Here is a 12,345-nt window from a genome sequence, read left to right on the forward strand (position 1 = left end):
ATTCATCCTTTCAGAACTCCGCTAAATACCAACTCAAGTGAAAAGAAAGATGATAATAAGCCATCTAAAATGCATTATAATTTGCAAATGATAGCCTAACAACTGTTAACTATAGCAATATTAATGACCATTTAAAAGAAAAAAGGAATACTAGAATATTAGTCTTAATAAACATAATGCCTAATTACAGTACATTACACTGAATTACATAAAAAGGCTAATGTGATACAGAGAAAAAGCAGCAGAGTTTGGAGTTAGAAGACCTGGGTTCAAATCCTGACTATGCTATGTCAATCTGTAAGTAACACTTCCTTGAATAACTTACTTAATTTTGGTTGCAAAAAAGTACTAAGTGGCATTTAACACTGGTTGCAAAATGAAAATACTTTCAGTCTTGAAGAGTTACTATAAGAATTAAGCAAGACAATGAGAAAGTGTCTAATGCAATACTATTTAAGTGGTGTTAAACTTGAACTCTACTGAAGGTAGGTAGTGAAACACAAGATTTTTAATACTGCATTTAAGTTAACATGGGTACCTTTTTCAGGACCATTTCGGTTACTTTTTCCTGAAGTTCTTGAATGGAATGAAGAAGAATCATGATTCTGGGCTGGAGGAGCAAACAGTGGTGGAAGGCCCAGCAAGGGTGGAAAGAAGGCTGCCCCTGTGCGAGTATGAACATCCGTCGCTCGCCACCAATCTGCACCTCAAAACCAAGCACCAAACAAACAAGCGAAAATATCGGAATGAACTTTCTGGGTAATGTAACAATGCTTTTAATATTTTATTCTTGAAAAATAAATTTTATAGTTTCAATGTGGAACAGAATTGCTGAATTATACATAGTTCTGATCACCTTTCTTTACTGATCATCTTACTAATTTTAGGATTGCAAATTAGAAGTTGTACACTCATCATTCCTCTCAAGATAATATCCAAGAATCTTCTTCACTAGGCAGCCTCTTTGGATTCTAGTTTATAAGAACAAAGGTAGTCTATGGTTTTAAAATTAAACTGGAAAACTGGAATATTAAACAATTATTTGACTCTTTGATGACTTGTACCATAATTTTCTAAAATAGTAGAGAAAAATACTTAAGATTATACTGATCTATTTTAATACCTTAGAATTTAACATTACTATCTACAACCAATGATAAAAGTTCCTCAAAATACATACATTATAGATCTGGCTCTGCTGAATGAGGTTGTTTAAACAAGGATTAGTGTAATCCAGTATATCTCAACTGAATTTATGGAAGAAAATGTTCTATACCCAAAAACATAAAAGACAGCAAAATCATTAAGGCTTTTTCCTTCTTTCTTTCTTTTTTGTACTATGAATGAAAAAGTACTCAAAGATTTCGAAACAAGTCACATTAAAACAAAAGATTTGTAGTGTCTCCCCTTAAATTAATGAAAAAGCTTAACTTTGGCCATACTTCCTTTCATAAATTATAAATAACAATCACTGTTTTATGACTGTAAAATGACTAAATGTAGAAAATCATGAAATGTAATTTATATGTTCAAACTGTGGCTCTCAGTTAAAAATTTTAATAAAGAAGAGGAGCCAAATTTTATAGAATACACTTTTCAAGGAAGGGTGAATATTAAGATCTGAAAATAATCCAAAGGCAAGTTTTGTACTGCCCCTTCTAAAATATCAGAAACAATCTTTTCCAACTAATTAAACTGCTACATTACCAAATTAGTTATAACCTTTGAGGCTAATCTTCCAAGATATATGCAATATTTTTCATTGATTCTAACAACCACAGGGAATTAGAGGAAAAAAACCCTCAATAATATATAGCATGGGCAAATTTCAATATTGTCAGAATACTATATTATATAGTATGATATATAGCTTTTCTGGGACTATCTATCACTCTACATTAAAAATATGATATAAAGCAATATGCACCTTCATTATCTAACGGCAAACACTGTTTTTTAAAAAAGTTAAATGTTCACAGTGGCTGTCATTCCAATAGGTCTAAAAAACAGTGTAAGCAGAAAACTGCAAACGCCCTTCTGCATTACAGGAAGCTGCTGTGAGTGAAATGACACCAATGTATATTCAGCAGTGCCTGAATGACGGGACTCAACCAGGAATAACTACACAAAAGCATTAATCATTTATTCACTGTTTAGATGAAAGACATGTATTTAGATAGGAAGAAAAACTGTGGATTTTGGGCTTGTATCAGCACAGTTGAAATCTATTGTTATTTACAGGTTTAAAAAACTAGGTTCCACATAGCTGACATAAGGGGACTGAGGTTTTCCAAACATATTTGTGTTATTTAATGTAGAGTCTATAATTAAAACACTGCTGTTGAATGTATAGACTTTGTAAACAATCAACAAATTGACAGGGTAATCAAAATGCAGTAAGATTCAAATATTTTAGACATAAACTCAAACAACAGAAAAATGTACTTTAAAATATCAATAGCAAATAAGTACACAACAGAAACTAGAAAAAAACAGTTGGAAAAAGCATGTAATAAATAAGCTGATGACACAGGCAATAAAAATTAGTAAATAAAAGAACAACCAAATAAAAAGATAAAAATGGTAGGGCTTCTGACTACAAACTTTAAAAATGTCTGATATTTCATAGGAAATAATATAGTTTTTGTTAAACAAGAGCTTATTTATCTTCCAAATTGACAAAAATAAGAAAATTTAGTCACTTCCAAACTAGCATGTTTATAAAGTTATACATTTAAACAAGGATTACATAAATCAGCGCATGATGAATTTCTAAATGTATTGAAAGGATATACAGGTGTAGAAGCCATATTTATCATATTAAACTGAAAGATTCTAATATTTCAGAGGCTATACTAAATCTCAATTTTAATCTAGAAGGTATAGTAGAATTTAAAAATTTTTTCACACTTGATAGAGTCAGATACTTCAAAAAATTCATGGTAATATAATATGAAAATATAATAACCAAAAGTATATATTTTTAAAGAAATTAGAATGAAATATAATCTCAACATCAAATAAACATAATTTTATTGTACTAAGGTCCATTAAATAGTGCATCTGCTGAATACAGTGCATTCTGTATTTAATCATCTGAAATACAGAATAATTTACATGTCCATAAAATTAAAAAATAAAGTCGTACTCATTTAAAAATCCTATTATTTTCTTCCTTGTGTGTTTTCATTTACTTATTAGATGATTTCAAAAATTTGTCATTTTGATTACTCTTATGAATAAAGCCAAGTACAGAGATTTAAAATTTGTTGTTATACCAAACCTACAACTGAAATAAGTCCTCTATAATCAGGCACAGACTCCATTCATTTGGCAAAACAGTATGTTTCTATAGGTATACTTTAATCATTCAACACCATGTCTTGTGACTGTTTATCTATCTCCTGAAAACTATTAACAACATAACATATACTATGTGAGTATATTTCTCAGAGGCTGGCCCAGTGTATGAACATAGTAAATGCTCAAAGAATTATGTACAATAAATGAGTGAGTGAAAAGTGTATGTACAACAGGTTAAGGAAATTTTTTTTCTATAAAGTGGAAGTATCAACAGTATTGAAGTTCAGATGAGTAATTATTTATACTTACTAACCATCATTCCAGTGCTGAACACACTGGATTTTAATAATACAATAATTATACTACGGTTTAGAAACGCTCCAAAGCAGTACTATAATAAACCATAATGAAGGTATCAGTAACTATCTATATTAACATTACCTATTTTGATTTTTATTCAGCAATACTGTATTTCAGGAAATATCTACTGAATGCTTATCTTGCTAAACAACCATTCAAGAAACTGACAGAATTAAATTTGTATTAGTTTTTTTAAAGCAACTGTTAAGATAATTTAAGACTTTAACTTTCTACTTACTGTACCCCTCCCCACCAATCCCTTCTCCTCTAGACAACTGAACTGAAGGAATACTATGACTCAAAAAACAGTACTTGAAATACACAGTTAACCATCTTTCCACCATATATATATGTGTGTGTGTGTATATACATATATGTATATGTGTATGTATATGTGTATGTATATACATATATGTATATACACACACACATATATATAGTCAAGTGCTTATATATATGTTTATGTGAATATATAAGCACTTGACAATTTATTACCTATTAAAGTGGGTAAGAGAAGAATAATAATGATAGTTATCAATTATGTACTAATTATATGCCAATCACTTCATGCAGCGCTAAACATGGCTTATCTCCTTTAATCTTCACAAGAATCCCAAGAGCAGGTGCTATTATTATCATCCTCATTTCTCAGATAAGGAAACTGGCTGAGAGGTCAGATTACTTGTTCAAGGTCACATAGCTAACATGTTACAAAGGCAGATTTAAATTTGGGTTTATCTGTGTCTATAGTTATGTTCTAATTTTGAATATCCCTTACTAAAATTTATTAAAGTAAAATTAATCACTGGAAACACTTAAAGTTTAGTCTTTCCAAATAATATAACAAGGCAAATCATAGAATGTTTGTGTAAGTTAAGCTTTAATTGGTATCTTAGTGAACTCCTGAATTCTCATAGTCTGTAGAACTTGGGATAATTCTGGTCTTCCTGCCATGTATGTGGTGCATATCTATAGTTGTGTTGATTGAATATAAAAAATATATAGAAATTTAAGATCCAAGCTTATCCTCCTGACAAAGTACAGAGAAGTGAAAATTGAAAATGAAACCACAGAGATATTCATTAGAGATAAAATGGACTAAAGTCCATTTTAAGAACTGGACTTTAGTTTTCCAACGTAAAGTATATTTTCAAAATCAAAGCTGAAAAAGAATTCATCAAATGCTACACTTACAATATACACACCTTTCTGCATATTATACTTCAATAAAAAGCAACAGGAAAACTTGGCTAGTTATTCACTTTTGGTGCATATGCCTATTTCTCTAGCCAAACGTTTGAATACCTAATTAACAGCACTGTTGACAAGCACGCATGCTATGGGTTTCTTTGCAACATAATAAATAGGATTGAGCAAATTCTTGCACAAGAGTTTTAATATACCAGGCATTAGACTATTCTTTTTGTTCAATTTAATAAACAAATTACTGCTTGAACATTTTAAAGCTTTCCTCCTTTCCTTGAACACTGTTTGTAACAGATGTTTACCTGGAAAAGATGCTAGTTGGGGATGTGCGGCTAAGGCTGTGGGTGTACCAAGTGTCCCCAAACCACCAAATTCTGAATGCCCTGAGCTGGCTGAATGTAGACCAAAGACTGGGTGGCTGACCATTGGGAAGGCACTCGACACTGTGGACAGGTTAAACGGTTGATCCCCAGCTGCTCTGAATAAATGTCCTGGGAGGGAAAAGAACACACTTAAAGTTGTGCTATAAAAACAGGTCAGATTTATCTGATTTCAGCATTCATAAGTTAGAGAAAATTTATAACTTATGTATTAAAATTTTATTTTACATTTTTTTCTTTTGCATTTCTATTCTTTAAACCCTATAGAGTACGATGTTTCTAGAAACATTAAAGTCTCTAATAAACATAATTATAATGAATGGTACAACTGTATTTACTTTGAATTTGAGAAATGATGCTTTAATAATTTTCACTAATTATAACAGTTTGACCTGCAGAAGTGAGACAAACCTTGTTATGTTAATACATGTACATTAAATATATTATCAATTTTTCACTTATAAGAAAAATGAAAACATCATATTAACATAAGGTTTAAAACCAATGAAATATATCTGGAACCTGTCACCACGTCATTTTTCAAATTATGCAACTAGGCAAAGAGCTTCCAGTTGCCATGTGCCAGAACTGAAGCTATGTTCTCTAATACCTTTTAGGTGATGAGAGTTGATACCAAAAAGGAATTATACTCTAGCCTAATAACACAATATATAACACAACATAAAGATTTAATGAATATACTAAGATTATTTCTAAATGCATCCACAGGTGTTTATCAATATAAAAATCTTTTTTTCACTTTGTGGTGGAAATATCATACTCAATTCTAACAATCTCCATATTATATTCAATTCAAATGTATGAATTTACAATCTCCAGTTTGACCTTAAGCAGAATCTAGCACTAAGTGTCACAATCCCAAATGGGAGTGTTATACCATCAAACACATGACCTGTTTTGGACACTTTGCAGCAATTTTGGCAGAAAAATCTATTAATACTTTGAAACCTTCCTTTTGCTTCCAGGAAATAATTAAGTTTCCTTGGCTTGATACTATGAAAACAATATCAAGCTCCACACTCAAGCTATTTTAGGAATTCGCCACGGGAAAAGTATTGTGCTCTGTGTTAAAATAAGAATAAGGCTTTCTTACTATCACCTGTTTATATCAGACTTGGCTCTGAATTTCAATGATCAGTTTTAACACAAGATGTTTGAAGTAAATTTTAAAATATAAGTTAAAAATAAGCATGCTTTGTATTACTTAGTTATAAAGTACAAAGTTATGATTTGAGAGTCAAGGCTCCACTACAACAAAGCAGTAACCAGGTCTCACAGGGAAGATTCTCCAGGTCTTTACATGAAGACCCAGAAAGGAACTGCCAGAGGGGAGAGCAAGGCAAGGACACAAACCGAGGTATCTTTTCTAAGTCAGCCACTCTTTGACTTAGTTTCTAAAACATCCAGTTTCTATTCACCAAAGCCGACACAGAAAGTTGGTGAATTTCATGCTTTGGTGTTACCAGAGTTCTACACTGCCTTAGCACTGAAGCAGAGTTAAACACAAAGCAGGGCATGCTACTGGGAAAAAGCATTTGGAATATCACTATCTTGACGACCAGTGATAGGCCTCAAGAAAGACTCTGTGTGAGTGTGTGTGTGTGTTATTTTTTTAGCAAATTCTTTAAAATCCTGCTAGTTTCTCTTAAAAAAAAAGAGCCTGTAATGTTAAGAACCAGTATTTAATCTCACATGTTACTGCATATAAAAGTCACTGATTCTCACCAAATAATTCAGCTTCCTGAATCAGATGTTTTATCTGATCCTTAATCAAATGTTTTATTTAAAACCATATTATGATCAGTCACATTTCCTTCTACATCAGTTTTCTTGATAACCAAGTTGAACTGAATACTCACTCTAGTTTGGGGATTTTAGAATCATTTGTCATTTATATTTTACAAAATAATAGTTCCTAAATTATATTTGCTAAGTGATTTAGCAGAAAAAATTGAGGGGTAAATGCAATGCTACATAAAATATAAAAATTCATTAGAGATTAAAATTATGAAGGGTCAGGAACTCAGAAATAACTACAACAGCTCATAAATTAGTAGCATGCAGCATTCTTAGATGCACAGTCAACACATTATTTTATTGTGAAGAAGTCAATGAGCTAAACCTTGGAGACTCATGGACAGAAAACATGAGCAATACTTAAATAAAGCCGCTTTTGCAACAACAATTAAGAACTAATCATACAAAATTTGGTAACAAAAATTGTTTTTTTTAACTCTAAAAAGAGTGACATCTAGAAGGAACTGAGGAGAAAATTCATATAAAATGTAAGTGTATTCACCATGGATTCAAATGGGGAAAAATAAGTATAATCCTGTACACAATTACATCTATGGCTGCCAACATTACAAAGAGCCTATCTTACTCTATTTTGTTATTCTTTCTTATAAATTTAATGGAGAAAATAATTAAAGCACATAAAGCATCCAAGTAACAATAAAATCTATAGAGCCTATTCCTTGTTGGTGAGAAAAGATTCACTTTCATATTTAGTGAAGAAGACAAAGGCCACGTGAGAATTAGAGTGATACCAGGCAGTGTCAAAACTACACATTAGAGACTTTCTCTGGTATATGTGGGTAAAGTTGTATCACAGAAGGGAATAATTTCATAATACATCTCATAATTTTACTATTTTTGCCTTTATAGCAAGAATCTACAATCAGTGAAACAAAACTGTATCTTATTAAAAGGCTCTGAAACACTATACATAATTTTAATATTGTTCTTCTACCTTTTAAGTAACACAGATACTGATTTCATTCAAAAATCTTCCAGAATTACTGATATTTATTCAACAGATCCAGTAATTCAGACATTTCACGAACACATGTATTAAGTATCAGGTGCTACGTTTAATAATCGACACAGAGGAATGAATAAGAGAGAGTCTTTGACCTCAAGGATCTCATGGTTTGACCATAATTAGTATGCATATTTTTTACACTATAATGTACAAAACAATTCAGTTAATATTTCATTACCATAAACTGGTACTATCATATACAAACTAAGTAATAGATTCCAAATATCTAAAGGAGTGTCTCATACATAATAGATATACATAATAAATACCCGACGAGTGAATCAATTCACTACTCATTATGAGCAGAAGAGTCATATCCCTGGGACTGATTCCAACGGCCTTCAATTCAAACACGACATTGTCTTGAATCTTCATGTAAATTTTGCAAAAACGTTTCCTAGTTTCCTTTCACTTTACTTTTCCAATCCTTCTATACTGATTTAAAAAAAATTACCACTCGGCCTTTTGTTTCTCCTTGATTCCATTTAGGCCACATGTTGAATTTGATCATACAAAATTCTACCACCTCCAATATTTTGAATTCTTAATTTCTCTCTAACCACAGATTTCCACATTTCCATTTCCTTCTTTCTCAGCATGACCTCTGGTCTCTCCTAATTTTCTACCACTCTCCTGACCCTTTCTCTCCTTTCCTCTCAATCCTGTCACCTCTCCCCTCCACTGTGATCTTTTAAGGGAAAGCCTTACACATATAGATCAACTTCTTCCCTACTTCTCAGAATTTTTAATATTTCTGCCAAGTTCCAAGCCTCCCTTCCATTTTGTCTATAAAGGGACTAAAGCTTTCCTAATCATTAGATCCCACTAATCTTTACTCTTCTCATTCTTAACTCCTCTTTGTAAACCAGGCATTGCTGATTGCCTCTTCTTACCAGTTTACCCTTAAGCTTCAGGTCATGGAACTATATTGCCCCTCTTCTTAACTCTATTTATCTTTCAATAATACCACTGTCTGCTTTTTGGGATTTGTTTTCTACATGGAAGCACTTCTAAAAAATTTCATCCAGCAACCTCTTTGTCTTCATGCTTTCTTCTTCAGTTATTTTAAGTTCTTCCACTGTTTTAACTAACACTTCTGTGATAGAGTGAGTGAATTCTAAATTATGATTTCACTCCTTGAGAACAAACACTTAATCTCATTCATCTTCAATACCTGGCATAATATGAAGCACAGTAAGTACTTAACAAATGTTTCCCACTGTTGGATTTTGGTCACATAATTTCTTCTACTTCATGCCTATATAACATGCTCTTTCACTTCTTTTGCCTTTTATAGTCCAGTGTGTCCTTTCCTGATCATCTATAAACATATACTGCCCACGAAGTATTCCTGAATCTCTTGCACCAATACATTTTGAAAACTCCTAATTATTCACAATCTGTCTGTTATCATATCAGTAACTGAATACAAGGTTATGATGAAAAGAGCCATTTCTTGATCATTTTTATTTCCTAATAATATACTATGTAAAGCAAACCATTTTCAGTTACAGAGACATTTCCTAACACTACTGTGGACAACTCTAAAATGATAGTTTTCAATTCTTTGTTTCCCTCTTCTTTTAAAGGAGTAGAAAAACCAGGAGTCATGCTTTAAAATGATTAAAAATACATCTCACTTTTTTCTCACCTCCAATTATAAATGGCATTCCAGATGTTACTAAAAGCTCTCTGGGTAACCTGAGCTGATTTAATGACATCCATGTGTGGTTTAATATACAACAGGGGGTGCTGTTTAGATAATACCCTTGGCCCCACTGCCAGGAAAATGCCCTTAGTCTTCTTCGACTGTCTTGAAATTTTGAGCATATTCTGTATTAAGAATGGGGCAAAATGATGTCTTCTTACATGAAACAAAACATGACACAAGTCAAGCTAGCTATATTAACCTTACAACTAAAAAATAATTTTATTTGGATATCGGAGCATTACACGTTTGGAGAGGTAACTTTTTTCTACATGGATATACCTCTTATTAGAAGATGCTCCCAAATAAACATTTATTATATTTAAAAAGTTTGCTTACAGAAAACATTTTCAAATTGATAAATTATATTGTAAAATGAAAATACCTTTAGAAAACCACAATTATTTTTTTAACAGATATAAACATACAAACATACTTTAATATGTTGAATGCAACTTTTATTTTAGTTTCTGTTTTAAGTGATAGTTAATAAGGTACTCATTTTACATAATAAAGACTCATATACATCTTTTGAAAATATTTCATTTATTTTTATAGAGAGGGGAAGAAAAGGAGAAAGAGTGGGAGAGAAACATCAATGTGTGGTTCCCCTACTGGGAACCTGGCCTGCAACCCAGACATGTGCCCTGACTGGGAATCAAACCCGCGACCCTTTGCTTCACAGGCCTATATTCAATCCACTGAGCTACACCAGCCAGGGCAACTCATATACATCTTTAATGTTTGAGTTCTCAACTTATAATATGCTGAATACTTTTTATCAGATTCAAATTCTACTAGTCAATGTAGTCACACATAATAGGAGTATCTCAGTAATAAGTCATGGTAACTACAACTGTCTTCATTAATGTTAATGAACTTCACGCCACAACACAATAAGGGTACTTTTCTCCCACAAGAAAACCTAAACTACCAGTGAACAAAATCTCCCATCAATCAGGAAAAGTCCAGATAGCAAATTAAAACAAAATAATTACACAGAATAAGAATGCTAAATTACCTAACCTTTTAAAAAATCAAGGAGAGTGCTTATTATGACAGAACTCCATATATGCTGTTTTTGTGTGCCAAAATGTCTTTAAATATTTTACTGCTACACAAATGTTACAACATGTCTTCAAACTCATCTCTAGCCCTTAGAATTGTAAGCATAATTTTACAGCATTGTAAAGTTAGCCTTTAGCTTGCAACCTGTAAATCCTCTAAAATGGTAGTGCATTAAAATAAAAGCCATATGAGCACTAGTAACAGATGAGTATAATATTGAAAAGAAGGAGCATCAAATTTACTATAAAAGAAATGCTCAAATTATTGGCTCACATACAAATATCCTGAAACTCAAAATGTACAAATTCTATAAACTTGAACTTTGATTAAAGAACATACAGAAATTTATAGATAATGGTGACAAAACAGATTCTCCCAAATAATTTTCATTTACTCCTGTATTCTTGTAACTTTTTCAGCCAGTTAACCTTTATATTTTAACAGATAAAAACATGCATGCTATGGAAATAAAGCATTTTATTTATATGTATTTATTTTGAGATTTAGAGTAAAAAGAGATACAAAAATAATCCAGAGTACTAATGTCCCCTTATGTTAACATCTTATCTGACAAAAACAATTTTCAAAGCCAAGAAATAAACTTTAATTAACTAAAATAAAGAATTTATTCAGATGTTATTAGTCTTCCCACTAATTTTTGTATCCCAACTCGAATCCAGAATCCCACATTACACTTAGTTGCCATGTCTCAGTCTTATTTTCAGGAGCTTGACACACTGAAGAGGACTGGTCAGGTATCTTATAGAATGTTTCCTAACGTGCGTTCCCAATGCTTCCTCATGATTAGAAGAGTTAAGCCTCATTGGGAAGGACATGCAGGGTGCCCTTCTCAGTGCAACAAACCCAGGGTCCATGACATCGTTCTGCAGAACTGGTGCTATTAACTTTGATCAGCTGGTTAAGTTGGTATCTGCCAGGATTCTATGTAAACTTACAGTTTTCCTTTCAGTTGGTCTTTATTAGAACACATGCCATTAAAAGAATAGGTAACCTTGGGAACTAAAATTGTTACTCTATAACACTGAACATGGTGAACAAGTTTTTGATTCAGTTCAGCAAAAGAGGTTTCAATCCTCAGGCAAATGACCGTTCTTAAAAGACAGAAGCAGCTTCTCTTTTATAATAAGCATTTTTGTTAGATGTAATGAAAGGATCTAGAATTCCAGATTAAAATGCTCAAAATAAACAATATTTTTCATATACTTCTATATTCAAATACAGATGTACTATATTTTTGATAATGGAATAGAAAAACATTAACTTAATTCTAAAATCTTATTTTGCTTATATGTTAATATATTGTCTTCATTTTCCCACAATGAACAAAAATTATTAAAATCAGCTTTGTACACATACTGGGCATATTAATTTGCTGGGGATGCTGTAACAGACTACTACAAACTGGGGAGCTTAGAGAAACAGAAATTTATTGCCTATTAATTCCAAAGTCTGAA

The 12,345-nt window shown here is 31.9% G+C and overlaps 1 protein-coding gene across 22 annotated transcripts in view; it reads right to left on the reverse strand.

The window, feature by feature from the left end:
* The window catches only part of BAZ2B (bromodomain adjacent to zinc finger domain 2B), a 372,986-nt gene that overhangs the window by 119,578 nt on the left and 241,063 nt on the right, over nucleotides 1-12,345 (reverse strand). For 17 of the 22 annotated variants that reach the window (XM_053655131.1, XM_053655133.1, XM_053655132.1 and 14 more), the window contains 2 exons: nucleotides 5,172-5,360; nucleotides 539-706 (listed from right to left, as the gene is read on the reverse strand). In XM_053655131.1, the coding sequence (XP_053511106.1) occupies nucleotides 539-706; nucleotides 5,172-5,360 (357 nt within the window). The remainder of the gene's footprint in view (nucleotides 1-538; nucleotides 707-5,171; nucleotides 5,361-12,345) is intronic. The other 5 variants (XM_053655149.1, XM_053655139.1, XM_053655146.1 and 2 more) reach the window with 3 other exon arrangements.

This window comes from Artibeus jamaicensis, unplaced genomic scaffold (assembly GCF_021234435.1).
Source record: "Artibeus jamaicensis isolate MK-2021 breed Jamaican fruit bat unplaced genomic scaffold, CSHL_Jam_final contig_936, whole genome shotgun sequence".
NCBI classification, from domain to species: domain Eukaryota; kingdom Metazoa; phylum Chordata; class Mammalia; order Chiroptera; family Phyllostomidae; genus Artibeus; species Artibeus jamaicensis.